We start from the raw sequence: 17,561 nt of genomic DNA on the forward strand, positions 1-17,561 counted from the left end.
AACACCTTAGCACCAGCCAACTGATAACTCGCCCTCCCCAGCCTGACCAAGCACTGACTGATAACCCCGTCCAATCACGCAGTCCACTAGCCCTTCCCTCCCTCAGCTCCCCGCAGGATGGAAGGACACGGGGTCCAATCTTATGCTGTGACACATCACAAGTAATCAATAGATTACTGTGCAAATTACACAAATGCTTAAATCACAATGATATCTAATGTGTTGAACCAAACTTGAAAATGCTGATATGCAGTTACAGTGGCAAAATTTCTTACAGCTGAAGGTAAACTCTGCCTCTTCCTCTGTCCTGACAGAGTGGCTGACAGCTATGCAGTTTCCCAAGTCAACTCTGAACTGCAATTTTTCTGCTTGTACCCAGAGTATTGTGTGGGAGCAAGGATGTGGCTCAACAGCAAAACTATGTGTCTTTAAGGTAACACTCTGATAATTGCAGGACAATGTCTTCTCTAAGCTATTGTTTCTGACTGTCCAGGAACTCATAAAAAAGCTTCCTTATTAGTTTAATTTGAATAATTTTCAACATGTTCTTTGCAGTTGTGAAACTTACCTTTTAAGTAGCAATGTAGAATTTGTGACCTAAGTGTCTGCACATAAATCAGTAATATCCTAATGCTGAGAGCTTCAGGAGTCAGCAACATAGTTTCTCACGTACATGCAATTTGTGTTTGCTAGTGCAGGAACATTCAAACTGTCATCAGTATGAAAGGTGGTAGGAAAAGTGCTGTCCTTTAGATGTTCATACATGCAGAAGTTGGCCACCTAAGAACAGCAGTAATGTTATAATAACTAAATGGATAGACTTGTATATTAAATTACATGTATTTCTGGATTTCAGAGGGTTTTGTTAGGGTTTAAAAGACTTTCCAAGCAAAGACTCTGATCTCTGTAGAAAGTGTATCTGGATGAAAAGAAGCTCCATTGGCTGAAGAGGCTAAAACCGGGCTCTCAATAGAATTTATTGCAGCATGATTTAAAATAATCACTGTACCTGCTAACCAGGAGCATGACCCTGGAAACAAAGAATGACATTTGTGTATTGGAGCTATTTCTGTTACTGAGAATACCAGTTAAGCTGATTATGAATATTCTGAAAACAAAACAAAATAATACATGGTACAAAGTGCACAGGAATATAACAGCACTTCAAAACATACTGCCTTTAATTGAACTATTTGTCTCTGTGTTGTGGTTACTTGCAAATTACAGCTAAAGATACTTGGGCTGACATTCTGTTTTCAATAGTAAATCAACAGATCTTCCAGTAAACTGTTTTCCAGGACTCTAGGGGAAATATGACCCAAAGGAATATAGTTATAGAAAAGAGAATGTGCCAAATCGAGGAGAAAACCTTTAATTAAGCCTCCTTTCCTAAATTGGCTTTCTTTACTCTTGACAAACGGTGAAAAGAAAATGTGTTCAAAGGAACACAAACTAAACAGTTAAGTGGGTTCATAACAATTTATAATTGTGAATTATGGATCACATTCTCTTGGCTGTTGCATTCAGAGTATCAAGGGCTAGCTGTGTTTCAGGAGTGGTAATCCTTGTGCACCTGTATGAGGGTGAAAAAGGAAGGCTAAGATACATTTACTCAGAATAAGCATTCCACCTAATTTAGGAATAAATGAGGAGCAGTAGAGATCAAGATCCTATAAGAATCTAGTCATAACAAATGATCGCAAGGCAATGTACTATCTCATGCTCTTCTGTATGAGGAGAGCAGAATTCAGCAACGGAGTACAGTATTCTGATGAGGCTCCTCTTCACCAGGCAGCAGGATCCCTCCTCCTCGCCTTGGCTGACTGCAGCCTCTCTGCTTGGATCAGCTGTCAGGTCACTATTCTTTTTAGTACCATGGTCGTGTCTTATTCTGGTTAAGACTCAAGAAGGCATTTCTTCAGTTATCATCACATGAAACTGTCTGATTCTAAGCCACATTTGACGGCAGAAATTTGCAATATGGCATAGAACGTGTGTTTAAGACTTACTATTATTTGTTTCATGGTTTGGGAATTTACAGTAAATAGTTTATCACTGAAAGTTTTAATACAGTTAGAAGAGTCTCAAGTTTCTCACTACTTGTATTTACAGTGACAGATAGTGTCTCAGGAGCTGAGGGAGCTTAGTCTCCTGCTGGGAAGCAATAATGAGGGCCCAGTACAGTTTGCTCTTAAAGTTTTGTGGCAAGAGCTTGTCAAGCATATGCAAATGCTTTCAGGTCAGTGGAAGGCTGAGATACATGTGACTTCTGCCTGAGTTTATGTGTTTGACCTATGTTTGACCATCTTCTTAAAGTTCCATAATACTAGAGACAGGTGCTGCCAGTACTTTTGGACTGGTAAACTTTTGCAGGTTGTATCCATCCTCTGCATCTGAAAGCCTTCTTCCTCATTATAAGGTAAAGATGCAGAACCCCAATTTGGACAGTGATGGAAGAAGCCTTAAACAAGAGGAATTTCCTGACTAGTTAAATGTGAGCAGTTTTGGGTAATGGCTTGACCACTGAGTACAGTGTTAACACAATTTCAACCTTGTGCCCATAGCATAGCAGATGCTGCGAAGAGAGGGTGATGTGAAAATCCTGAGCTTTAAAATTGTTTATGTCTTGTTTAGATAACTTTAGAATCAGTCTTACTGTCTGAAGAACAATTCTGTTTAGCAAACACTGTGGCTCTCAAGAGTCCAGTTATATCATCACCTCTCCCATAAATTCCATTCATACAGATTTCTAAAAATTTGGTCTTGAAGCAGGTTTCTCTTATAGTTAAATTGACAAAGGCAAGTGAATAAATCTATCCAGCTATAAGCCATATGATGGCAAATCAGAACTTAACTCAGGCAGAACTCAGAAACAGGTATATTTTTGTATAAGAAAGACTTGAATGTCATTATAAAAAAAAGGAAAAATATAGCAATCTTTCTGTAGAACTGGCAAAATATGTAATATAGGCAGCACCATCCACCCTGTCTAAAACAATCTGTTAATCTTTTGATCTAAAGTGTAACCTTCTTTGTTCTTAGGCTGTGGAAAAAGAAGGTTTCTTCTCAGCATCACCTTGCTCTGGAGCCCTGAGGTTCAGTCATATTTTTACCACTATTTCAGCCCTTGAGATTTCTTACCACAACTGTTGTCTTTCTAGATACGGCAGAACTCTTTCCAAACCCCATGATATTGTGGTTTGTTTGTTTGTGGTTGGGTTTTTTGGTTGGGTTTTTTTTTTGGGGGGGGGGGGGGGTGATTGGAAGAGCTTCTTCTGGGAAGCAGAAAGAACAACTTTGGAAGCTTAAAGGACAGCCCAAATCTGATCAAAGCTTCCTACTTAGCAGCAATAAGCACTACCACTGTGGCATTCTAAACTATCTTTCTGCGGCATCTCTTTGAACACAGCTGAATATAGGGAATACTGCTATAGAGTTTGGGAATAATGAATATTTTTGTTACTGAAACAGTAACGCTGTAATACTGGCCAAGGTCATGTTGTTAGCCTAGTTGCTCTATCATAAAGTTCTGTCTTTCAGCATTCTATAATGAGTTGATAAAGGGCTGGGTTAAACAAAGAATCATACTGTACCAACCAATTCTTTTCTTTTTCTGGTAGACAGCCATGGTCACAGCAGTCAAAGCACAGTATTTAGCCCCACTGCCCACCTGCATCCTTAATGCAATGTTCTGGTAAACATACACAGGACCTTAGCCTTTGATAATGGAGCAGTGGATTCAAGTGTTGGATATTGAAGGAACCAAAATCTCAGTTTCTTGAAAGAACAGCTTATCTATGCAGCATTTTCATTGTAAAGGGGTATACTAGCATTCTCCATGACTGGACTCCGCTGGCTCGTGACTTCTGGCTGCTGATGTTTGCTGAATGCTCATTTCGTTTTGTACAGTGGGTTGGAAATATGGAAGTTGGTGGGAATTTAGGAGGCAGCAGTGTTTTGATCATCCAACTATTACACTGTAACACTGATTAATGTTATAATTTTATGTTTCAGATGTGATATAGTCAAATAGTTGGACTTATTTCAAAAGCATTAACAGCAAAGCCAGATTCTCAAAATGTTTTGAGTACAGCTTTATCATGTTTTTTTCATTTTCATTTAGAAAACAGTGCTGTAGCCACGCCATAAGGAAATGCCCACAAAAGAACACGGTCTGTTTATGTTTTGTGGTGGAACTTCTAGAAGTGGAACAATAAAAACTCAGAATAAAACTTTAGAATTTTCTTTTAAAAGCTGACTTTGTCAAAATGCTAATATATCATGTGAGTTGGCTAGAAGTCCTCCACTAGATCTTTGCACAACTTCTAGTCTGAGTTCTTATGTTCTGTCCGTGTTATGTTGTGCCAGGTGAGGTTTAGATTGGATATTAGGAAAAATTTCTTCAACAAAAGGGTTATCAAGCATTGGAACAGGCTGCCTAGGAAAGTGTTTGCGTCACTGTCCTTGAGGTATTTAAAGGACATGTAAATGTGGTGCTAAGGGACATGGTTTAGTGGGGGAACTTGGCAGTGTTACTGTTAATGGTTAGTGTTAATGGTTGGACTTGATAATCTTAAAAGTCTTTTCCAACCTAAAAAGTTCTATGATTCCATGAATAAGTGAACCCTTGAGGCAACTGTTGACCTCGGTGGCTTCATAGCAGTGATAGAGATATGTCTACATATGATCTGTAAATGATTTTGCTTTTCCTTCATTGCTTAACTCTTGGGCAGGGGTTACCGCCTGCTTGACCCTTTCAAATGGCAGATCACTTTTTCATGCTGTTAACAATACTGGTCCCAGTTTACCTGCACTCTACTCCTAGCCAGTTAGCACTGCTTCGCGTACAAAACATAAAGGAGTCTCCACACCAATGATACCACTTTTGCTTATGTACTCATTTCAAACAGATCTGAGGAAAACTTAATTTACAAGATGTGAATCCTCTCCTCTTATTCTTGTTGCATGCATTATATTGTTTTTTCAGTTATATTTTTTACACTTGATGCATTTCTATGTTTTATATTCTCAGAGATCACTGACTATATAAAGCTATGTTGTATTTGTGCCAGTGTAGTGTGGATGAGTGACCAGCTGCTGTTCACTATTAGAGACCTTCTGGCTTCACTGATGCAAAGAAAGTTTCAGAAGCATATAACCTTGACATTTTTAGGTTTAGTTTTGCCTAGATGAGCAAAGAGAAATAGCTGTCTGTAGTTATAAAGCTGGAATCTGACAGTGAAAAGAATAAACAGAGCTTTGGGAAAACTCTGGAAATTAATCTAAAAGTTGGGTCAATTAGAATTAAGGAAGGCAACAACTGAATATTAGAATAGTTTGTGTTGATTAATTTAATTTTCTGGATTGGTACTTTCTCTTAGAAAAGCACAATGAGGAGTTGCTCCTGCTGAGTGTGAGTTTGTACTCATATTCTTGGTCACCCCTCAAAAATGTGTTATGTCAGCTCTCTGGCATCAGTGATTAGAGAAGTTTGGAGGTTTGGAATTGAAGTTTTAGGCAAACTGGAAATGGAATGTTTTGAAGTACAACCAGGGACAGAGGTAGAGGCAGTTTGTAAAACGCATACTCAAGGCAATGGCCAGATAGGTGCAGTATTGAAAGTTACTATTCAGTGCTGCCTCGTATTTATTTAGAATATGGAATAAAAATCTCCTCATTCACTGAAGAGCTGTTGCAAAGAGATGCAAAAAAGGTATGGAAATCCCTTGACAAACCTTTACACAGGAGGTGATGATAAACAAACAGGACCTAATACCTAGCACAATGCCTTTGTAGGACATGTTTTATTAACAGCTTTGTATTTTTGCTTTGCCTGTCAGGTGAATCCTTTATTCCCAAACCTCTCATTGCAGATTTGCTGTAAAATGTAGCTCTCTATTTTTAATCAGAGTATGGGGAATGGAGACATGTATCCAAAAGCATTAGCAGGTAATACTCAGTATCTCTGAAGGCGCATTTATTGAATACTTCAATTTGACTGTGAACTCAAATGACTTAGTTTTGCTGTTGATGTATCATGATATTACTCTCATACACTGATGCAGGTTTATTCATTATCTGCCAAGGGCAGTATATTGTAGTCTTTTCACAGGGGGAGAAAAGGCAATATATATATATATATATATATTTTTGTTACTTGTAACTCTCAGATAAGGCAAAAGACAATGTATTTGCTTAGGAACCTGGTGCAACCAGTTCTGCTCTCAGTGTGCCAGCTGATAACACTGTAACAGACTGTGCATATGCCTATGTACTCAGGAATGTTATATTACTGTGCCACACAACTGGGAACACTTAAATAGGACCACATTTTCAGAAAGGGAGCACTCAACACTTCCTGAAGGTCAGAGCTTCAGGTATCTAAAGAAAAGAGACAGCTAAAATAACTAAATTTCTGAAAATGTATGTCTCATTCTTTTAGAACAATTAAAAAAATTCATACTTTTTCAAGAATGTTAAGACTCATTTTGAAGGCTACTCTGTAAGAGTAAATATACCAGTAATAAGAAATGTAGCTGTAGATTTATTTTAAAACTGTATTTTTACATATAGAAACACATAGACGTTGATTGTGCCATTAGCAGGCCAGGTTTCCAAGGCTTTCAGAGCCTGTCTTATATTAAAGCTAAGGCTTAAGTAGGAGCATGTTTCAGTGTAATTCGTTTGTTAAATGAAGGAATCTAGAATTGTGAATCTTAATAAACTTGGGTGAACTGCTGGGATCCATTTAGGCTTCTTTTTACAAAAGCCTTCAGCACAGCTGGCCTTTGCAACCTTTTGAGATAGCTGAGTAATATTGCTGCATTAAATGGGAGATGGAAATGGAGACTTTTTCAGTAGCACATGGTTGGTTTTGATTATATATCTTACTATGTGTTTTGGCAACAATTTGCAAGTGTTGTATAAGCCACACATATTCCTGGAATAACTCAGCTAGTAGTTATCTTTGAGGACACATCTTCTCTAAAAATAGAGTGACAGATTATATTTACATAAAGTTGAATTTTAACTAAAAAAAAAATATCAAATCTGATGCTATTGCTGTGAGGAGAGGTGGAAGATTATGGGAATTCCAGCTATTATAGAAACAAAATTGATTTTTCAGAAGACTATTTCTACTATTTTTTAAAAATTGTCATTGTTCTAGTCCCTTATACTCTGCTGATACATAAGGAGTCTTGGCCACCATGACGAGAATTTCACAATGTAAGTTACAGAGAGTGCAATAAATCATTGAAACATAGCATAATATGTAGAAAATAGTATACAATAAGAAGGCTGCACAGATCTTGAATACTCTCTTTTATGTTGACTAGCATTGTAATGCATTATGGTAGAGCAAATGGTAAATAAACTAGTGTTATTTGTAATCTATATTATTTTTACATATCTTCAACTTAATGGATGATAGATTTATTCATGTTTTAAAACGAAAATGTGGCTAAGTTAGTCTGTAACATATAAACCCAAAACACTGCTCTTTAGGGTAAGACAAACTTGATCAACCTTGAGGAGTTAAGAGGTGTATTTTCTGAAATACTGATAGGAACTATAGTCCCTCTTCTGTGCATACATACATAGTTGCTTCACCCCTTTTTCCTATAATTGATGACATACCAAGCCATTCCAATGAGTCTTTTCACAGATAGTCGTAACATTTTTGTACTCATAATACAGTTTCCCTTGGTTTTATGAGATGAACCCTTCAAATGAGCATGAAAAATAGAATATTTTTCTTCTAATTTCATATGTTAAAAAAAAGATGGGGATAGACACAGCTCAGAATTGCCATTCAGGCACAGCTCCAAGCATAATGGGGTTAGTACAGCAAGCAAGGTGGTGTAATTTGGAGTCTTACTTAAGACTAAAATGACAAATGCTAGTAGCTAAGGTCAAAATTCTGTACTGAAGTGTAATAAATTATAAAGACAGTTAAATATATGCAATAGAAAGAGGAATCAAAGCCTCAAGATATATTTGTAATTAAAGATGTCTGTTTTAAGTTTTATCTCATTTTGACTACACTCTCATAATTTATGAAGCTGTATGTTCTGATATCAAGAAGTGGGAGTTGTGAACCTAATAGCTTTATAGTAAGAAAATCTACATCCCAGTTACAAACGCAAATTGATTGGTAAATCTGCTTTGCAGATCTGCTGGGATTCAGCAGACATCACCAAAGAGATGAGCATTTCAGACCAATAATGACTGCCTACTTTCAGCATCTTTGGTAAAATCAGTTGTACAGGTGGGTAAAGAAAGCACATGCTTGCATTGAAGGGTATAGTTAATATGAGAAACAACCCCTCACTTGCAGTCTTGTGGTCCTTCCCACTTCTGGGTAGCACTAAGTAGCAGAAGAAATGCCATTGCGTTCAACTAAATTTCTTGTGTTAGTGAAAGCACTTGACAGTATTAATTTAAAAATTACCTAAAGATCTAGACCAGGTCAGGCATCTAGTGACCTAAGTCCTTAGACTATACGCATGACTACTGTCTACCTCCTTTTCCCCTTACTGTATTCTCAGAAGTATTCCTTAATCTCCTGTTACAGTAATCCAAACTCATTTGGTCCACAAGATTTAATGAGAATACTGCTTCTCACCCAGTTGCCATATACAGCAACCCTATTGCTGACTGACAGTGAAAAAGTGGCAAATCTCAGAAAGATGGCTAGTGCTGGCAGAGTATATCCAAACTTAATTGACATTATTGGAAATGAGAGATGTCATGAAAAATAATCGAACTGTCACAGAAATAGAAAGCATATGGATGCCTGCATTTTTGTTTATACAGTACACTCGTACACTAGGCCTTATTTTGTTTGCAAGCTTTTATGTATGATTTTTGTTAAAGCTCCAATTTAGTTATCTTTAGCTGGTATTTTATAGCACCAGTCTGACAGAAAGGCTTGTTAATCAGACATCATTTTGTAAACAAAGAAAGCATATGCTATATAAAATAAATGATAGGGAATTCTGAATTACAAGGCTATCTTGGTACTGAGTTTTGATGACCTTATGAATCATGGCAGTGAGTTCTAAATGGATTATGAAGTAACCAGAACTCAGGAATAGCATCACACAATGATAAAAGTGGGTTTCAAAAAAGCTCATTGCAGGATATGACTTTTAAATTAGATACTTCTTATTCCAGCTTCCTATTTCCCTCTCTCTTATTTAACCTCCAGTGTCTTTCATAGTTTTCTGTGAATAAAAGTGATTATGAAGTAATGTAAAAAATAATACAGTGAAGGAGCATATATAAAACAATGAGTAATAAATTAATGGCTGAATGATGCACCAATCCAGGCTGAATGATATACCAATGCAGGTAAACTTTTCTAGTATATTCACATTATAATGAGAAATCATTTATGACATGTTTGTGTAATAAGTACATATTTCTAGATGAGGGAAAAGTCTGACTTTATAGCTTGCTCTTCAATAGTAAGGAGGATATGGCAAACATTCACAGTGTTTAAAAGGAACAGTAGGGAAACAAATTCTTACAAAATGAGGTTAGGTCTGACCTAGGTCCAACTCCATAATGAATTTGAGAAGAACCAGTTCCTTGTGGTCTGGGTCCTCTACCAGGTAGCCAAATACTTCATTCATGCTTGTAAAAGTGTATTTAAAACCATGCAAGATCCTACACCTGGGTCGGAACAATCCCAGACACAGCTACAGGCTGGGCAGAGAAGAGATTCAGAGCAGCCCTGCGGAAAAGGACTTGGGGGTGCTGGTCGATGAGAAAATGAACATGAGCCAGCAGTGTGTGCTTGCAGCCCAGAAAGCCAACTGTATCCTGGGCTGCATCAAAAGGAGCGTGACCAGCAGGTCAAAGGAGGTGATCCTGCCCCTCTATTCTGCTTTCGTGAGACCTCACTTGGAGTATTGTGTGCAGTTCTGATGTCTCAACATAAAAAGGACATGGATCTGTTGGAACAAGTCCAGAGGAGGGCCACAAGAATGATCAGGGGACTGGAGCACCTCCCATATGAAGATCGGCTGAGAAAGCTGGGACTGTTCAGCCTGGAGAAGAGAAGGCTGCGTGGAGACCTCATAGCAGCCTTCCAGTATCTGAAGGAGGCCTATAGGGATGCTGGGGATGGACCCTTCATTAGGGACTGTAGTGACAGGACAAGGGGTAATGGGTTCAAACTTAAACAGGGGAAGTTTAGATTGGATATAAGGAGGAAATTCTTTCCTGTTAGGGTGGTGAGGCACTGTAATAGGTTGCCCAGGGAGGTTGTGAATGCTCCATCCCTGGCATTGTTCAAGGCCAGTTTGGATGAGGCCTTGGGTGGTATGGTTTAGAGCGAGGTGTCCCTGCCCATGGCAGGGGGGTTGGAACTTGATGATCTTAAGGTCCTTTCCAACCCTAACTATTCTATGATTATATAAGTAACCTTAGAAAGCTGTAGGGATTTAGTGATTGATCTATAGTGATTGTGTGCTATTTTGATTGTTAATATTGTAAAGACAGTACTAACCTTATCTGAAGCCATGTTAGCATCGGTGTTGTGCCCCCACCAAATACCCAGACTGTGAAAAGCACGATAAGCAGTGCTGTTGTAAACATCATCTGTTTGGGTTGGGATTCTGTGTCTCGAATAGCCAATGCAAATGCTATTGCACCACGTAAACCTAAAAAAAAGGTCAAGAATTATAAACTTAATGTGATGGAAAAACAGAATTTTACTCTTTTCAGCCTAAACTTAATTCCTAGGGCAGAGGAAATTTTCAGGCCATGATTATATTTATAAAATGGTGAATTGTCCTGATTGAGAGGATGGTGCTTAATGCAATGTAAGCAACTTTGCAAAAGTGGACAATGAAGAGTCACATAATAATCAAGCATTTTCTTTACATCCAGGGATTTTTTTTTGTGTTGAATAATTGCAAATTGAACAGCAAATAAAACTTTAGGCATGCTAGAGAAGAAATCTATTCCCTATGTTGATTTACTGACTTCAGTGGGACTACTCATGAAATCAAATGCAAGTGAGAAAGAGTGTTGGCATTAAAACCAGTACCCAAATAGGTTACACATTTCTTGCTTCAAACAATAGATTTCTTTAAAATTTTATTAAAATATTCTAATGTGCTAAGAACAGTCAGAAAAATGACTTGAAACCAATGCTTCTTAAAAGATGATTTTAAGTATTTAAAAAAGGGGATACAAAATAACTGTAGATTTTTAGCTCTTAATGTACTTGAAATATTGCAGTAGTTGTAAAATTATAAACCTACAGAGACTTGAATAAACAAAACCTTACAAACATAGACAAAATAGTTAACGAGTTTTTAAAAAAGCCCCATAGGTAGTAATAAGCTGACTAAATAGGTCCTCACAGACTGATACATTTTGAAAAAGGGGAAAAAATGCCTGCTAGTGCCTCCAGCCCCAGATGCATAAACCAAATAATACTCTATATTTCCCAGTGTTTTTCATGTATCTATTTAAATTTACTTTATAGTTTTCTAAAAAAAATAAGTAATCCATAAAAGAAGTCTAGAGATCAAAGCCATTACATGTATACATTACACACTGAATCCAAAATGTACTTTGCAAGTATTCAGAGAATAAATCTAGTAATTAAACCTCTTGTAAAGCTCTGATGGTATATGCAGAATCATTTAATCAGCTGCTAAATGCAGCTATTTTTGAAATAGAATTTTAAAGCTTTTTAAGATTGCATAGCTAGAATGTGAATTATTTGGTGTACAAGAGGGGACAGTTTATCCAGAGAATTAACACAAAGCCATTTCTGCAAGTAAGTACCAGACTGTAGCTTTACGCTAGCTGAAAACGGTTAGTTGCAGTAGGTTTAAAATCTCTGCTTGTATGAAAATAATGCTACAGTCAACAAGTGGTCTTGTCCTTGATTTTAGTAAAATACATCTCTAAGGATGCACATACCTTGCTATTTTCTTATGGGAAAAGAAATATCACTTATTTTAAACATATCTGAGGATGGATTGAGCCATTCTTGAAATGATTTTTTTCCTGGTGGTTATAGTGGTAATCTCTAGATGACTAGCTCAGATGAAATGCTTAAATTACTTATTGATGGCTTTCTTTGGGTGGACAACAATGCTGTTTTCCACAACTGCATCACAGCGATACGTACAATATTAAATTTAGACTATCTCTTTTGGTAAGAGGAAATTTACATATATAAAAACATTGATTACTATGTCATTAAGACTCTGCTTATTGAGCAGTGGGATGGGTATTTCTTCAGTTTAGAGGAAAAGTGAGTGCTTCCACTGCATTTTTTCATAAATGAAAGGCTCAACATAGGAGAGCTAATTCAGTTTCAACAAAAACCATGTCTAAAGTCAAATAAATAATCAAACAAAGCATTTGCTTCCAACTAAAGCAGTGGGAAGCAGACAAATGCAAACTAAAATGTAAAGACTCAATGAGAAGCAAGGAACACTATTATATATATATTAAAATACATGCCAGGTAACAACATGAAGGAAAGGAATCTTAGCTATCTAAGAAAAGACAGTAAGATACTGAAATAGACTGAAGATAAGGAAGGTTACATTTTCTGTAACACCTCAGGAAAAATACCAACAAAGCACAATGGAATGATTTGCTCCAGTGAACTTTGGTACCCTAGCTACACTGGAGAGAGTGGCACAGTAGAAGGAAAACAGTGATGAACCTTTAGCAAAGATTCTCTCCCCTCATCTCTCAGAGATGCAGCACTGATACCAGCTCCACATCTGTAATGTGATCTGTTGCTCCTTTGGGCTCTATCACATATTTTCTATCAGATTTTTTTGTGCTACCTGTGCCAACCATTAAAGGATACTCTTTACTGTGTCAAGGCTTCTAAAACCACCCTTAGGGTTAAGATTCAGAGGCCCACAGAATAGAAGAGGTGTGTCCTATTGGGCTTTTACCCATCCTTTGCTCATGCTCCACACACACACATCACTCAGAACCCATACCCCTGAAGAGGCTTTGAGGGCAGTACTGTTTGTGGGTAGTGTGGAGAGAATCTGCCATGAGAGGAGACTTTCTGTATGTAAATCTGGTGTTTTGGTTTCAACCATAGTTCTCTGCTCTTTTCTTCCTTGCTTTCTTTTCTCTTTTAGCTGGTTTCATATCTGTGTTCTTGGACAGGTTTACTTTGACACTTCCCACCACCATGTATGTGCGAGTGTGCAGATGTAAATGTCTGCACAGCAGCTGCCTGTACACAGGCATTCTTTTTTATTTTGCTCCTGCACTTGTGTTTGACTCTTTCAGACTCTGCTGCTGTTGTAATGTCTTATTTTAACAACAGTCATCTTTGTAGCATAGTATCCAACCATACTCTCTCTTGCTGATTTTTATGCTGAAGAGAAGAGGAAAGCACAGTAAAAAGTAAATAGAGATATTGGACAGAGAATGGAAGGTGAAGTATTGATGTTGTGAAATAGTCCCCTCCTGGTCATGTGGCAGTAATACCTAAATATCAGACATGTTAGTGGCATGAATAAGCACATCCGGATCCATTTAGTTTCCTTCCCTTTTAATTTTTCTTACCAGTTAAAAAGCATCATAGCCAGGACTGAACTGAAGTGAGGCATTTTTCATGCAGCATGGAACACTAGTTTTATTGATAGCTCATTTACAATTTAAGACATTAAAATATTTCTTTTTCACATGAGCAGAGACTGCTGGCATCCACATTTTAGCTGATGCTGAACTTCACCTGAGAAGCTTGGGCTTAATTATGAGAGGACTAATCTAGTTTTGATTTACAATGGAATACTCTCAGGAATCATGATTAAACATGTTTGCAAAAGTAAAGTGAATCCACCCTCTGTCATGCATTGTTAGAGGAGTGACAGAAGCAGAAGAATGTAATAAATCAAAACGCTACATAATCCACTTCCAAGGCTAACTCTTCCACCTTTTCTCAAATTTGTTAATACACCTCAAAAAGTAGAACTTAATGACTTCAGCAGTATTCTTTGCAGAGTAAGGTATACACAAATGCTAACCAGCAGTGCACTTGCCTGACCATAGCTGCATTTTTCAGACTTCGATATTCATGGTGATTATGGCAGTAAAACTCAGTAAGTAAAGCAGTAAATGTTTGGAGCATTCATTAGTGATAAAATAAAAAAAAAAACAAACAACCCAAACCTAACCCCAAATTCATTGTTTAAATCTGAGTGTGTGATACAGTGGTGAGGTATGCCCAGTGTTCCCCCGACTGACTAGAACCTGATGCAACACAGAAATATCGCTGTTGATCTTGTGTAGGCAGTAAGTGTCTTCCTCCAAACTCAAATTCCATGCTTTGTTTACTTGTGTCAGAAGCATGTCTGTTATGGCAGTAGTTTTCTTCTCTGTTTATTGCTACATACAGTATGATCAGTTTCTAGTAAATAAGGATGTTATTGGTAAGTAAGCACAAATCCTAATGCATATTAAAAAAATACAGTTACACAGAAACCCTATATATCTGAAATGTTCTGTGAAGTGTGAATCTGCTGGCAGTGTGAGAGGTAGTCAGTCTTTATTGCTTTACTTGCAGATGATGCCATTTACTTTTTTTTATAGTGTTGTAAAGACATTTTTCTCTACAAAATTCAGTGATTCTTTGAAAACAGTTAAAAACTGCTTTTCCAAGAATTTGAGCATTTATATTTTAGAAGTTTTGAATGTTACTATTTTCAGTTCTCAGCAGCCAGATTGTAGTGGAATGCTCAACACGTGACTCCTCATGTTCAGTAGTTAGCTGCAGGCTGCTCTCTGCTCCTAGCTCTGGGGAGAATGAAATTTGAGTGGAGAAAACAAGGACAGAAAAGGTGACTGATAAGATATAGTTTTGAAGATTTTTAATTCTGTAGTTTAGAAAGCATTCTTTCTATACTGATAAAAACCAAAACAAATAATTGAGTCCAGATGCCAAGTAACTAATGATACAAAGCTATTTCTCATGCTCTTGGCCACCTGCTAACTTTACTAGAGTGATCTACATATAAATCTTACATGGCTAACAACTGTAGGTGAGCAGGCAGTCTGAAACCCAGTTCCTAATGGATGTATGTCATCATTTCTCACTACAGTCTACCTGGTATTAACTGACATTTTCAATGGGAGCTTTTAGCAAAAGGATTGAATGGATACAGAAATGAACCGCTGTGTCACTGCCTAGAGAGATGAAATTACATATGTACACAAATGAGGCACCCTGATGTGGAGAACTCCTGATGAGGAAGCTTGAAATGTGGTGCATTTTATTTTTACTTGTTATCTGGCTGCATAGATCAGTGTACATCAAGGCTGTTAATCAAGAACTTTTATCCATAAAAACCTGGAACTTGTTTTTGTATAAAAAGCAGGAAAATGAGGAAAATAAAATTTTATAAAATTATTTCAGAAATGGCATTGTGCTACTGTGTTTCTGTCTTTTACTAAACAAATATTCTTAGCTTAGAAGTGAGTTTTTCCTAACTAGCGTTATAAAGTCAAGTGGAGATATTTCTAGCTTGGGGAAATAAAAAAATACAGAATCTTGCTGAGATTTTAACAGTACAGGTGATGATGTACAAATCAGTATAGAGCATCACCCCCTCTTCTGGATTTTTCTTTTTTTAAATTCTATAATATTAACCTGTTAAAAATAAATAAAATCTGAATTTGGAAAATAAAGTATTCAAATATCAGGCTGGCATATGTATGAAAAGTTCTGTGTAATTAAACTCTCCTAGTCTTATGTTTCAAAGTAAAACTGTTCCTAAAGCTAAAGAACTTACCACAGACCACTGATTTGAGTATCAGTACGAACACTTTAACAGTTGCATCCTTATTTGCTGGTACATAAGCATCTTGTCAGGTGTACTACAAATGCTTCTAAAACAACACAACAAAAAAACATGGTATCCCAAATTGACATGGGAGTGTAGACAGATGGAGGACAATGGGTTGAAAGATCAGTTTTCTGGGTGGGAGGTTTCAAAAAAGTTCATTAAAATAGGTGCAGAGCACAGTGAGGTTAATGAGAATACATTCATTTGCTTCATTAGCTTTGAAAAGACTATAATGAGTTTTAAGATAATGATAACTTTGTAATAGATGTGGCTTTTCTAGTGTTAGATTTCTATCTTAATTAGTTGTTAAATGGACAGGAAAAATAGCAAAATAGAACATACCTGAGAACATCATCATGTGCTGAAAGTTCCTGGCAATCTTTTGTTTTCGACCCAAATTCAAAAGGAAAGTAAGCGGGTATATGTTGCAAGCTCTTGCGACAAAAACTGCCACCTAAAATGTAAAATGTTGAGGAAAATGGTGGAGGAACTTCTGACAAAACCAGTTAACTTAAACCCAGCATTTATCCAAATTTATTTTAAAAGTGTAATTAAAATGAATATTAGATTATATTCCTTCATATTTTACATGTCAGATCTTTCTGGTTCCAATTTCATTATAGAACTGTTCCGTGGCAGAGATTGTCTTCCCCAGACATCCTGGTTATATATTCATCATTACATATCCAACTTGAATCACTCCACTTCTACTCACTGCATTTATATCGCATGTGACTTCATCTTCATTCCTGCAGTAAAATGGCCAACATCAATTGCAGAGATGGCATTATCTCCTTGAGCAGCAATTTGCAAAGAATAGATGCACTTTTGGACATGATTACTGCTTTCTTATTTCCTGACAATTCATATTGTCTATATCCAGCACTCTTGGTTTTGTTTTCTTTTTTTTTTTTTTTGGTTGTTTTATTTGGGTTTTTTTAAAATGTTTTTTCTTTGGCAATTTTTCTAAAGGGATCCTCTCTGACTCCTGTGTGATGATCACAAAAGTTGTCTTAATTAGAAACATGAGGTTATTTCAGATTAAAAAAAAAAAGAGAGAGACAATCAGAGCTCCTTATATATGTTTTTAGCACGTTCTGCCCTTTCCTTGTCTTGTGACACTTAGGGCTGGGTTTTGGCACTTTTAGTCTGGGAGATGCTGTGGAGCTTAGAATAGAGAAAATACTTGAGTGGCAGTGTCTGTAAGTTTTGTATCTGCTGGGCTAAGATCTGCTTAAAGCTCCTATAGGCTTCGGAGAACATACATTAGCAGCGGTTGCTTCACATGTCCTGTGCAACCCTGTTGTGGTCTGTTGGCTCTTAGTGAGAGGAAATGATAGAGCCAGGTCCCTGCAGTGCTCTGCAGTACAGTCCCCAACTGGGGTGCTCAGTGCTGTTCCTACATTCAACTGTCTTCCCATGCTATGAGTGCAGGACACAGTATTGTACTCACATTCTTGTGGTGGTGGGGTGGAATAGGCTATTGGGATCCTCTCTGCCATCTAACCCAACCTGTAGCCAAGGGAGCTGTGATGCAGTTCTTAGTATTCGTTTGGAAATGACAGGAATTACTGCAAGAGTATGATCCCAACTTTCAAAGCTATTGCAGTTCATCAAAAAGTAGTAAGCAAAGGGCTGCTGCTCTAAGCCAAAAGAATCATTGTGTAAATTGTCAGTGTGAAAAGAATCTGTACCACTGTACAAGGAAGC

General features: G+C 37.2%; 1 protein-coding gene across 5 annotated transcripts in view; it reads right to left on the reverse strand.

Moving 5' to 3' along the window:
• The window catches only part of SLC9A9 (solute carrier family 9 member A9), a 199,422-nt gene that overhangs the window by 71,060 nt on the left and 110,801 nt on the right, over window positions 1-17,561 (reverse strand). For all 5 annotated transcript variants that reach the window (XM_061365289.1, XM_061365290.1, XM_061365291.1 and 2 more), the window contains 2 exons: window positions 16,194-16,305; window positions 10,517-10,670 (listed from right to left, as the gene is read on the reverse strand). In XM_061365289.1, coding sequence (XP_061221273.1) covers window positions 10,517-10,670; window positions 16,194-16,305 — 266 coding nt within the window. The remainder of the gene's footprint in view (window positions 1-10,516; window positions 10,671-16,193; window positions 16,306-17,561) is intronic.

Source organism: Neopsephotus bourkii, unplaced genomic scaffold, assembly GCF_033783945.1.
Source record: "Neopsephotus bourkii isolate Nb327-2 ecotype Australia unplaced genomic scaffold, CSIRO-AGI_Nbou_v1 NB_1279, whole genome shotgun sequence".
Lineage (NCBI taxonomy): Eukaryota > Metazoa > Chordata > Aves > Psittaciformes > Psittacidae > Neopsephotus > Neopsephotus bourkii.